General features: G+C 47.3%; 1 protein-coding gene across 6 annotated transcripts in view; it reads left to right on the forward strand.

Moving 5' to 3' along the window:
• ATP9B (ATPase phospholipid transporting 9B (putative)) overlaps window positions 1-13327 on the forward strand; it is a 322333-nt gene that overhangs the window by 273672 nt on the left and 35334 nt on the right. For all 6 annotated transcript variants that reach the window (XM_008952694.5, XM_003827309.6, XM_063597385.1 and 3 more), the window contains 4 exons: window positions 3376-3459; window positions 4027-4197; window positions 10345-10443; window positions 12357-12446. In XM_008952694.5, coding sequence (XP_008950942.2) covers window positions 3376-3459; window positions 4027-4197; window positions 10345-10443; window positions 12357-12446 — 444 coding nt within the window. The remainder of the gene's footprint in view (window positions 1-3375; window positions 3460-4026; window positions 4198-10344; window positions 10444-12356; window positions 12447-13327) is intronic.

The following is a 13327-nucleotide window of genomic DNA, read 5'->3' on the forward strand; positions in this document are numbered from 1 at the left end:
GTTTATTTGCCTACAGATCAACCTTGATCAGCAGATACAGTACACTGGCTTCATTAGAGTGGGGCCTCCCACGTGGAGGGCTGCCTGATGCCCAGAAGAGGTGATGGGTGGTGACAGGGTCTCTGCGCGTGCCTGGGGGGCCATGATGTGCATGCGTGCACCGTGATGTGTTTCCAAACGTGCGGCTGTGCCCGGGTGGTTTCTCAGCACTTTTCCTGGGCAGTGCTGAGAAAGGTCAGATGCCCAAAGTCCCAGCTCTCTGGGCTGCAACTGCCATCTCTGGCTTTCTGTTGCTGTCTGAGGAGCTGGCCTCTCCACTGCATGTCCACCCCAAGGGCTGGCGGAGCCTTCCTTAGGGACACTGTCATGTTCTTCTCCCTGCCATGCGGACTCTCAAGTGTTCAGCACAACATTGCACAAACCAGGTTTACTAGTATTTGATCTTCTTTTCCGTAAACAAGTGTAGCTAATTAACTTGTTTAGGATATCCTTGCTTAAGTGTCTGCATTATCAATGTTCACATTTTTAAAGTTTTAAATATACATTGAAAATAATGTTTTTGATTAGTTGTTCTCTAGCTGTAACGTAGAGCTTTATTCTCCTTGGAGGTTACCAAAATAGCCTCTAAAAGACCTCTCCTCTCGCCGTGTGTCATGGTGGCAGGGCAGGTTTGCAGCTGCACCACCTCTGCAGGCTCACTGTGGCCGTAGCTAAGTTGGGAGTGTCCACCTGAGCTACAGAAAGTTCCTGGGGCTTCAGGAAGATGTGATTACCACTGATTTCTCTGTATTGTCAACCCCAGTGTCAGAGACAGGAGCTTTATAAACATGGTTAAAATTTGAAAGAGTTGCTCAAATTTGACATTTGAGAGGGAGTCACCAACATCTGGATGGAGAGTCTTAAGCAGCGAATCTTTCAGGACCTTCCAGAGCACAGAGAAGCCCTCTCTACAGGGAGGGTCACTGTTAAAGCATCTTAAAGTATGTTAGCCCTAATAAGTTGAAACTGCTAGGCTGGGCGCGGTGGCTCACGCCTGTAATCCCAGCACTTTGAGAGGCTGAGGTGGGCAGATGATGAGGTCAGGAGAACAAGACCATCCTGGCCAACATGGTGAAACCCCGTCTCTACTAAAAATACAAAAAAAATAGATAGGGTGGTGGCAGGCGCCTGTAGTCCTAGCTGCTGGGGAGGCTGAGGCAGGAGAATGGCATGAACCCGGGAGGCAGAGCTTGCAGTGAGCCAAGATCGTGCCACTGCACTCCAGCCTGGGTGACAGAGCAAGACTCCGTCTCAAAAAAAAAAAAAAGTAGAAACTGCTAGATTCAAAAATTGATAGTTTGGACAGTTATACAGCTTAGTGTTCATTACTTTGGTTTTTTTAATGTACTTTTTATAGAACACACCACAGCTTTAAAGCTCAGGCACACCTCACCCAGCACTTAGTAATCAATTGTAGGGCCTCTGTGTATCCCTGGAAGAGAGCCCGGCTGTCCTGAGCCCCGTCCTGGTCCACACAGCAGAGGGGGGTGGGGTTGTCTCCTGACAGCCCCGACACCCCCTGGGCTGTCCGGGAGCCCAGCACCCTCCACCCCTGCCTCTTGTCTGCATCCCCCAGACGTTGGCCCCTTGGGCAGGACCGTGTGTGCTCACAGCTAAGTCGTACACACGCCTGGCCCCCAGGAGACCCACCGGCGCCCTCCCTCCCACATCTGCCCAGTTGCCCACACCGCCTTGTTCCAGGTAGGAGACCCACCGGTGCCCTCCCTCCCACATCTGCCCAGTCGCCCACACTGCCTTGTTCCGGGTAGGAGAGCGGGGTGGGTTTGTTTCTTCACCTGCCTTGCAGGAACACGTGCCCTCACGCGTCTGTTCCTGTGGCCGCATGAGGCCTGTCCCTCTGGGTGTCCTTCACGTCACCACAACCACGTGAGGGAGGAACTGTTTTCCCTTTGCACACAAGGAAATGGCACAGAAAGCGCAGAGTTCCAGAAGTGGCTGCTGCCGCTCTGCCAGATTCTCTCCGCTGGCTATGTGGAAGTGCAGGATGTAGCTATTAACTATGAGCAGGCTCGTTCAAGCCTTTTAAAACCTGACCCTCGTTCATGTAAGCAATATGGCAGCGTCAACCTCGTGTGGACATCAGGGTCTACTTTTGTAAGTGCAGTTTGAACTTCCAGGACTGGGATGTGTGTCACTGGTATGAGCAGTTTAACTTTGAGAGTGTTACCTCCACACAGGTTTGCTCCTGCACCACCCCTCAGCCTTGTCCCAGAGAGCCTGTTTCTTCACCCCATCACCAGCTAAAACTGTTGCACTTTTACCTCTAATAGGAAAGTAGTGTTTTTTATTTTGACGCCTTCCCTGACTGAACACGGTTAGCACCGTTTCATGAGCTCATTGCAGGCATTTCCATGTCTTGCTTTAACACGCACATCAGGCCCCGTGACTCCTGCAGGGCTCCCCCAACTCTGGAAGGCAAATGCAGGGTGAGGCTCGTGAGCTTTGGGATCTGGCCGTGTCCCCACCAACCCCAGCTCTCACCGCGGCCCTGCACTCCTGCCCTCCCCTCCATCACTAACTGCGCTTACTGCTCATGATCGGCTGCCCTGCAAGGCCAGTTACATGCACATTAAAAATAGAGCAACAAGAACTTACACAGATTCACGGAGTTAGTCCCAGAGCAACACTCTTATGAGCCCATTTCTATAAAGGAGGAAACAAGCACAGAAAAATGAGGTCGTTTGCCCAAAAACACAGTCTGTGGCAGAAACAGGTTTCCGGCCCAGCCACCTGTTTCTAAATCCATGGTATTACAACACTCCAGGGGGGTCCCCCTATCCCCAGTGCACACCAGGAGCCCTCCCTGGCGCCAGGCGCTCCCCTCGCCCGTCCCCAGCACCGCCGTGTGCACCCTCCGTGCCCTCCCTGGCACCAGACGCTCCCCTCGCCCATCCCCAGCACCGCCATGTGCACCTTCCGTGTGTTCTTGCTACATGCAGGCTGCTGTCCACACTCTGGAGTGGTGGTGTTTAAGGATTCAGGGTATGATTTTTTGAAAAGCCCATGCTGTGGTAAAAAGAAGCTCTGCTAGGCACCAGGAGAGTCCAGGCGGAGTGTGCCCCAATTCCATCCAGTGTCTTTGCCTCTTGAATGAAGGGGTCAGTAGGATTTGAGATACCAGACAGGTCGGGAGGTTAAAAGGATGCATTGTATATAAAGGTGTCCCTCTGCTGAGTTCACTGGCCTTGGTGATGAAGGTGGGCGCAGGACATGAGGGCAGGGCACCAGCAATCAGAGTGTGGCACTGCCCTGGCCCCACACACGGCCACAGGGGCTCTGCAGGGCCCACCTGTGACTCGGCCTCTCCTTTTCCAGTGCGGAAACATGGCTCGCGAAGGACTGCGGACCCTCGTGGTTGCAAAGAAGGCGTTGACAGAGGAGCAGTACCAGGACTTTGAGGTGAGCCGACTCCCAGCCATCCCATCCTCCTATGACGTTTCCTTCCTTACGCTGAAATTAGTTCTTCCTGTCTTTGTATGAAATTAGAGCTGGGATCGCTATAGTCTAGGAGTGAAGGCAGCTTCACTCAGCAGGAGCATGGGGTGATCCTGTCTGCATTTCTGTTTCCACCATTTCTCTAGCTTGCTGGGGAAGGAGGGTCACAGAAGCAAAGAAGTGCCAGTTTCCTTAGAATTGTGCTTGATAACTCCTCAATGATCACAGTCCAACCGAGCTGAGTACACATAGAGTATGTGCACACAGGCGCCTCCCCCTCTGTCCGCAGAGCCCATGCTGTCCAGCTCTGTGGAGTACACACACGGAGCACGTACATGTGTGCACACAGGCGCCTCCCACTCTGTCCCCACAGCCCATGCAGTCCAGCTCTGTGGAGTACACACACAGCACGTACATGTGTGCACATAGACGCCTCCCTCTCTGTCCCCACAGCCCATGCAGTCCAGCTCTGTAGAGTACACACACAGCACGTACACGTGTGCACACAGGCGCCTCCCCCTCTGTCCCCAGAGCCGATACACTCAAGCCAAGCTGAGCATGCACGACAGGTCCCTCAAGGTGGCCGCGGTAGTCGAGAGCCTGGAGAGGGAGATGGAACTGCTGTGCCTCACCGGCGTGGAGGACCAGCTGCAGGCAGACGTACGGCCCACGCTGGAGATGCTGCGCAACGCTGGGATCAAGGTACTGCAGGCTCACCTCTGCTGGCGCGCGCTGCTTTTGCCGAAGCAAACAGTGCTTTTCCTTGGGCATGGTGATTTGTGAAACTCCTGTGGGGTCATGGATGTGAGAGAGCTCTGTAAGCAGAGCTGCCCACCAGCTCCCCTCCTTCCTTAGGGACATCTGCAGCTGGTGCGCACACAAATCCCCACACCACCCCTACTCCAGACCCTCCTCTCTACACCTCTTCCCTCTCTGGATACCCCAGCCTTTCTAAAGAGGAGCCCTGGTCCCAGCCCTGGCGATGTCAAACTGCCACATGCCATTTCCCAGGGATGGTTATGCACCCCCCACAGGACGCATGGAGCCAGTGCCCGTCACCCTGGCCACCGCCGGCCAGATGTCTGCAGCCATTCCTGGGTTGGCCGGCACTCGTGCCCTTGCCCCCAGCCTGTCACAACCCTGCACCTGGCAAGGCTGGGCCACTGTGTTCTCTCTGTAACCTGGCCTCCTCCTGCAGGGGTCTGTGTGCCTCCCCTGTGAGCACTCACAGCTCCGGGTACGTCCATTGTGACGGCACGTGTTCCGTGAGGACGGGAGTGCATGAGAACCCAGACCTCGTGGGCTTCGGTTGGAATCATCTCGTGCTTCAGGGCATATTAGAGTTGAGAATATAGAATACTCAGACGTGCACTACATCTGTTCATTTTATTGATGTTTTTGAAGAAATAATGCATCCACATTGTCACAAACTCAGCACAAAAGGACCCCCAGTGGAAGCTGCTTCTCACTTGTGCCCGGCCCCTGGGCTCAGCAGCAAGAGCCTGCCCCAGAGACGCCTGGACGTACAGGGCAGGTGCAAAGCTGCTTGTCCTCCCTCTGGCTCTTTGTTCTCTCCCAGCACCTTCTCCATAGCTGGAGGACACCCCCTCTACCTTGGCTGTGTGGCTTATGCCCCCATCCCCACCGTGCTCCCAGCAACAGTGTCCCATCTCCCAGCAGGCAGTGCCCACCTTCCCTGTACTCCCCAAGGCAGTGCCCCGTCTCATCCAGCTGTGTGGTCCTTGGCAGTTTAAATATGGTGTCTGCGAAATTTGAGTGTTTATCTTGGATGGGAGAGGTTAGGCATCCTGACCATCCTTCTTGGTGGCTTCCCCCAGATGCTGTGTGGCGGGGCACACGCTCCCTGCCCGCCGACCTGCTCTCTGGCTTTTTCACTTACTGATGTGTCCTCTTCCTGCACAGGGGAAATTAGCACTTGTGGTGTAAGTTTTATTTTTCAGGAGCTTTCCTCACATGTTCTCATTGAAGCCGAAAGGTCAACTGCAAATTGGTTAAGATAATTTATTTTAGCACTACCTCAAGGACCTGGGACTCAGAATGGGAAAAAGTGTAACTTGGTTTTCAGAGAAAAGCTGCATAGCTAGACTAGAGGGACATAACTTAAGGACAGTGTCAGAAGTCAAAGCTGTGCCAACTTCAGTTAAAAAATACATCCCACAAGCCTTGATGAAGATGCTGTGCCATGGACAGAAAATAGGCATCTGTTTTCCTTGCTGTCTAGAGGTCTGCATGGTGAAGAGACTTGTAAGATTTAATGTCCTTCTGAGATCGCAGTAGGAAGTATGTCATGTTCGCAGTAGGAAGTATGTCATGTTCGCAGTAGGAAGTGTGTCATGATCGCAGTAGGAAGTGTGCCATGATTGAATTAGGAAATGTGTCATGATTGAAGTAGGAAGTGTGTCATGGTCGCAGTAGGAAATATGTCATGAGGCTGTATCATATCCGTCTGAGATCACAGTAGGAAGTGTGTCATGATCATAGTAGGAAGTGTGTCATGGTCACAGTAGGAAATATGTCATGAGGCTGTATCATATCCGTCTGAGATCACAGTAGGAAGTGTGTCATGATCATAGTAGGAAGTGTGTCATGGTCACAGTAGGAAGTGTGTCATGATCATAGTAGGAAGTATGTCATCACAGTAGGAAGTGTGTCATGATCGCAGTAGGAAGTGTGTCATGATCACAGTAGGAAGTATGTCATGATCGCAGTAGGAAGTGTGTCATGAGACTATCATATCCGTCTGAGATCGCAGTAGGAAGTGTGCATGATTGCAGTAGGAAGTGTGTCATCGCAGTAGGAAGTATGTCATGATCACAGTAGGAAGTGTGTCATGATCACAGTAGGAAGTGTCATGATCGTAGTAGGAAGTGTGTCAGGAGGCTGTATCATATCTGAGATCGCAGTAGGAAGTGTGTCATGATCGCAGTAGGAAGTGTGTCAGGAGGCTGTATCATATCTGAGATTGCAGTAGGAAGTGTATCATGATCGCAGTAGGAAGTGTCATGATCGCAGTAGGAAGTGTGTCATGATCGCAGTAGGAAGTATATCATGATTGCAGTAGGAGGTGTGTCATGATCACAGTAGGAAGTGTGTCATGATCGCAGTAGGAAGTATATCATGATTGCAGTAGGAGGTGTGTCATGATCGCAGTAGGAAGTGTGTCAGGAGGCTGTATCATATCTGACTGAGATCGTAGTAGGAAGTGTGTCATGATCACAGTAGGAAGTGTATCATGATTGCAGTAGGAAGTGTGTCATGATCACAGTAGGAAGTGTGTCAGGAGGCTGTATCATATCTGACTGAGATCGCAGTAGGAAGTGTATCATGATCGCAGTAGGAAGTGTCATGATCGCAGTAGGAAGTGTGTCATGATCGCAGTAGGAAGTATATCATGATTGCAGTAGGAGGTGTGTCATGATCACAGTAGGAAGTGTGTCATGATCGCAGTAGGAAGTATATCATGATTGCAGTAGGAGGTGTCTCATGATCGCAGTAGGAAGTGTGTCAGGAGGCTGTATCATATCTGACTGAGATCGCAGTAGGAAGTGTGTCATGATCGCAGTAGGAAGTGTATCATGATTGCAGTAGGAAGTGTGTCATGATCACAGTAGGAAGTGTGTCATGAGGCTGTATCATATCCATCTGAGATCGCAGTAGGAAGTGTATCATGATCGCAGTAGGAAGTGTGTCATGATCGCAGTAGGAAGTATATCATGATTGCAGTAGGAAGTATATCATGATTGCAGTAGGAAGTATATCATGATTGCAGTAGGAAGTGTGTCATGATCACAGTAGGAAGTGTGTCATGATTGTAGTAGGAAGTATGTCATGATCACAGTGGGAAGTGTGTCATGATCGCAGTAGGAAGTGTGTCATGAGACTATCATATCCGTCTGAGATCTCAGTAGGAAGTGTGCATGATTGCAGTAGGAAGTATGTCATTGCAGTAGGAAGTATGTCATGATCACAGTAGGAAGTGTGTCATGATCACAGTAGGAAGTGTCATGATCGTAGTAGGAAGTGTGTCAGGAGGCTGTATCATATCTGAGATCGCAGTAGGAAGTGTCATGATCGCAGTAGGAAGTATATCATGATTGCAGTAGGAGGTGTGTCATGATCGCAGTAGGAAGTGTGTCAGGAGGCTGTATCATATCTGACTGAGATCGCAGTAGGAAGTGTGTCATGATCGCAGTAGGAAGTGTGTCGTGATCGCAGTAGGAAGTGTATCATGATTGCAGTAGGAAGTGTGTCATGATCGCAGTAGGAAGTGTCATGATCGTAGTAGGAAGTGTGTCAGGAGGCTGTATCATATCCATCTGAGATCGCAGTAGGAAGTGTGTCATGATCGCAGTAGGAAGTGTGTCATGATCGCAGTAGGAAGTGTATCATGATTGCAGTAGGAAGTGTGTCATGATCGCAGTAGGAAGTGTGTCATGAGGCTGTATCATATCCATCTGAGATCGCAGTAGGAAGTGTGCATGATTGCAGTAGAAAGTATGTCATGATCGCAGTAGGAAGTGCGTCGTGAGGCTGTATCTGGTTTCAGAGTAATTGTTCATGTAGAAATTCAAAATTACAAGAGAACAATTCTGACTCAGAAAGTTTAGATTACTAAACTTAATTGTATTGTACAGCCAAAAAGTTGAATAAAGAAGTGTGATTAATGAGAAGCAGATGAGCTGGGTGTGGTGCTTTGTGCCTGGGATCCCAGCTACTCAGGAGGCTGAGGCGGGAGGCTCAATCGAGCCCCAGAGTTCATGGCAAGACCCGTCTGTAAATCGACACATGAGTGAGCGAGCATATGACCCCTGCATTTCACTGTAACTTTTTAGTGAACTTCACCTCAGTCTACTTCCTACTTTATATGTGCTAGATTATTAGTATATTAAAGTAGTGAATATCCCTTGCATTAAAATTTGGATCTTTACATCAATTATTTGCTAAGTTATATGACTTTCTCGAGTTTTGCTCTTTATTCTTTACATTATGTAAAGTCTGACTTCAGATGTTCCTCTGAAACTCGAAGGTGATTTTCAGCGGGACCTCACTGCGTTTCCTGAATCCCACTCCGGTTGCCGCAGTGCTAGTTCTTCTTCAACTTTGTCATGATGATGTGTCATACTCTTAGGTCCCGTAAATGAATATAAGTCTGTAAAATAAATAAAAAGCACAAATCTTAGACACTGAGAAGAGCCACAGGCGGAGCGTGCTTAAGCAGATAATCGGTACACTGTAGAAGTTTTTTTTCTGCTTCCTGTTTCCAAAAATGCATATTTCAATATGATACATAAGAAATCTGAGAAATTCAGCTAATGAGAATATTACTGGAAGTTCTTTGCTGTTATATATATCAAATATCCTGTTATGTATTAAATATCCTGATATTTTACTCTATCGTCTAGGAATATATATACACATAAGATGTGCACGGGTATGCAATTTTTAAATGTAAAAGTGCTACTATTTGACATGTTTTATTTGACATAAACAACTTTTGGTTTGACTATGGGCCATTTACCCATTGAACCTCCGTTTCCAACTAAAAAACTAGCAAACCGCAGTGAAGGTCTTCATGAGCCTCCCAGCCTGGCAAACCCTGACTGTGTGCCGCCTTGGCAGTCCTGTGTGCTTGCTTTGTGTGGAATCCTTTGTGGTAGGCACCTTTGACACTCACAGCTATCCTTATTAGACTTAGCCTCTGAGTGCCGGGCCCAGGTGTTACGTGCCTCCATATCTCAGCTGCTGTATCTACACATCACTGTGCTCTCGCTTGTTCCACCTTAGCAAGTTCACATACTGTTTAATTGTGGTTGGATGTGTGTAGCGTGACCTCGTTGAAGTCTGTGTTGCCGACACACCATTTAATTGTGGTTGGATGTGTGTAGCGTGACCTCGTTGAAGTCTGCGTTGCTGACACACCATTTAGTTGTGGTTGGATGTGTGTAGCGTGACCTCGTCGAAGTCTGTGTTGCCGACACACCATTTAGTTGTGGTTGGATGTGTGTAGCGTGACCTCGTCGAAGTCTGCGTTGCCGACACACCATTTAGTTGTGGTTGGATGTGTGTAGCGTGACCTCGTCGAAGCCTGCATTGCCAACACACCATTTAGTTGTGGTTGGATGTGTGTAGCGTGACCTCATCGAAGTCTGTGTTGTCGACACACCATTTAGTTGTGGTTGGATGTGTGTAGCGTGACCTCGTTGAAGCCTGTGTTGCCGACACACCATTTAGTTGTGGTTGGATGTGTGTAGCGTGACCTGTTGAAGCCTGCGTTGCCGACACACCATTTAGTTGTGGTTGGATGTGTGTAGCGTGACCTGTTGAAGCCTGCGTTGCCGACACACCATTTAGTTGTGGTTGGATGTGTGTAGCGTGACCTTGTTGAAGTTTGCGTTGCCGATTCTTGTGCAGCCATCACCACCACCCCCTCCAGAACTGTTCCATCTTCCTAAACGGAAACTGTCCATCTCCCCATTCCCCTTCCCCTAAACCCTGGCACCCACCATCTATTCTTTCTCTGTGGATTGGATGGCTCTAGGGACCTCATGGAAATGGGATCATACAGTATTTGTCCTTTTGTGACTGGCTTCTTTCACTCAGCGTAATGTCCTCAAGGTTGAACCACAATGCAGCCTGTATCAGAATTTCCATCCTTTTTAAGGCTGAATAATACTCCATTGTATGTATGGAACACATTTTGCTCATTCATTTATCTATTGACGGGCACCTGGGTTGCTTCCACCTTTTGGCTGTTGTGAATTATGTGAGACATCAGAGATGAACGTGTCCTTGTCTTGTTGAAATTCACCAGTTTAAATTGTTCCCTAGATATGGATGCTAACAGGCGATAAACTCGAGACAGCTACCTGCATTGCCAAAAGTTCACATCTGGTGTCTAGAACACAAGATATTCATATTTTCAGACAGGTAAGTATGTATCTTAATCACTTTGAATTTTTAAACATTTGTCTCACACAAACGAAGCCTATTGTTTTTGTCAGAATATATATTTATTAATCACTAAATATCTTTTTAAAAAGAACTACTGTAATTTTTTAAATTTATAACAGCACACCAGCATGGCACATGTATACGTATGTAACTAACCTGCACATTGTGCACATGTACCCTAAAACTTCAAGTATAATAATAAAAAATAAAAAATAAATAAAAAGCATGCTAAAATAGATATTTTTAGCCACATACATTAATCATGATCAAAGCTGCTTTTTGACGGAATGAACAAGCTCTAAGTTCAGAAGTATTTTTTGCTTATACTATTAGTATTATTTGCTATTTTAAAAGAGGCATACTGCAATTATTTTCAATTTGTAAAAATATATATTGATTTAAAAAATTACATTTTTCTACAAGTTATACGTGTTACATGTTGTCCAGAAGCTGCTGTTGTGAAACAAGCTATAAATACAAAATAGGAATGTGTTTTTAATCACTGCCATTTTCAGAGCAAGTGCTGCCTTAACTAGTTCAAAGAAAATTAATAAAAATGATCTAAGTTTATGTGTTTACTGTATGTATTAGTTATGACTAAATTTAATTCAAACAAAAAATAAGAATTTCTTGGTCTTGATTTATGGTGAGTGAACAGACATTCTGTGTCTGCGTCTGTTCTAAATGAATCGCTTGCACCTACGGAAGGAGTTATTTGAATATAATTTATATGTAAATGTAGTTTGTTTTGAAGCATCAGAATCACAAATTAGGCCCTGAAGACTACTATTTGCAATTAAATTATTAATGCTTCTGATAAAACTTCAGATCAATTTTTGTTGACTTTTCAGTGTTATAGCACCACAAATTAAATTTTTCACAATAAAACCTACCTATTTAAAGATGAGTCTGAGATTGTTAATTTGAACCACATGAAGCTTTTAATTTATTTCAGTCCTATTAATAGGACTATTAATATATCATTTCTTTTATGCTCCATAAAACCTCCACAGAAGGAATATGAAAAACCACTTACATTGGTTTCTGAAATATTTTTGTTCTAAAACAAATGATATTTCAAGATTATGACTTACTTTTACTCTTTTAGGTTTTTTTAAAAATCCCTCAGACACTGGGTAAAAACTAAACTAATGGAGTAAGTTGAAACCCATGGCAGAGACAACACAAGCAATTAAGTATTTTGCATTATTTGACCTATTATGAAGAGATGTATTTACATAACACCTTGATTTGAGAGCGTCCTGTCTCTTACCTGATGTGTGGCGATGATGTGTGGCGATGATGTGTGGCGATGATGTGTGGCGATGAGGAGCCCGGCCTCCCTGGGCTCTGGTGCTCTGTTGGGTGCAAGCCTCGTTCTGCAGAGCCGTGTCCGTAACGCTGCGAGTCAGTGACTCTCAGCAGCGCTGCTCCCCACACCAGCCTACCCTGGCCTGTTGCTCTGTTAAATAATCACCTCGTGGAAATTACAAGAAAATTCTTAATCATTATCGTTGTATGTTAAGGGAGTGTATGTATAAAAGGCAATTACCCTCCCAAACTATCCAGAAGGTAATTATTAACTCATAGGCACCCTTTACACAAATTTCATCAGAGTGGTGATTCCACTGCATTCCTCACTATACGTTTCCTGCTTGCATTTGCCACAAATTTGAAAATGATTTGCGTTAACTGAGTGGATAGACACACCCAGCACTGCCGGAGGAATTGGAAAGGACCTTCTTCCGGGTCCAAATACTAAAGCTCCTTTGGTTTTAGATAATAACCCCAGAACATTCCACTGTGACTCTGCAAATAATGCCCTGTTTCTCTGTGCCTCTAACTTAGACAACATTTTAATTTGGGATTCTTTTTCTCCCTTAATGGAGGTAACCAGTCGGGGAGAGGCACATTTGGAGCTGAATGCATTTCGAAGGAAGCATGATTGTGCACTAGTCATATCTGGGGACTCTCTGGAGGTAAGGCTGGACCCTGAGTGAGTACATGTCTGTCTGTCTATCTGTCTGTGTCTCTGAGGCAAGGCTGGTCCCTGGCTGAGTGTCTGTTTGTCTCTCAGGCAAGGCTGGACCCTGAGTGAGTACATGTCTGTCTGTCTGTCTGTCTGTCTGTGTCTCTGAGGCAAGGCTGGACCCTGGCCCAGTGTGTGTCTGTCTGTCCATTCCAGTGCATCAAGGGCTTCTTGAGTCAAGTGCTTTTGCCCATTCTTGCTGTTTTTAGGCAGTTTTCCATTTCGTAGCAGCGGTATCTGCCGCTCTGGAAAGCAGCCCCAGCCTGAGGAGATGTCAGAGCTGGATCACAGCGATTGTTACTCCTTGACACATTGAGAGCCTGAAAGCTGGGCTGGGTCGCGGTGATTGTTACTCCTCTGTTAGACATTGAGAGCCTGCAAGTGCTGCAGGAGACCTGGAGGAGGAGCGACAAGAGCCTGTCCAGTGCCTTGGTTCTGGCTCTCTGTCCTCTCCATGTTGCATCCGCTGGAGCAGGAATGTCCAAAGTAGCTTCATGCCTCGTTTTCTTCGCACGGTGGCCCCCGGCTGAGGGAACTGTGGCACCGGGGCTGGTGGGAGCCTCCCCCTGCACAGCTTTTGCACAGGCTCCTGGGCTTAATCGTCCTGGACCTCTGTTGTTGCTAGTGTCCCCAGAGCAAGCACTCCAAGAAATCTGGCAGAAGCTGCCCCAGAACGTCACCGGGTCACATGATGTTTTTCAAGAAAGTCACTAAGGCAGCCTGGATTCCAGGGGAGGGGGATCAGACCAGAAGGTCATGTCGTAGCTCAAATCATGGAGGTTTCTCTCTGGTACTTCAAGTGGAAGAACTTCCCTAGGCAGGAGAAGGATG

Source organism: Pan paniscus, chromosome 17 (assembly GCF_029289425.2).
Source record: "Pan paniscus chromosome 17, NHGRI_mPanPan1-v2.0_pri, whole genome shotgun sequence".
Classification (NCBI taxonomy): domain Eukaryota; kingdom Metazoa; phylum Chordata; class Mammalia; order Primates; family Hominidae; genus Pan; species Pan paniscus.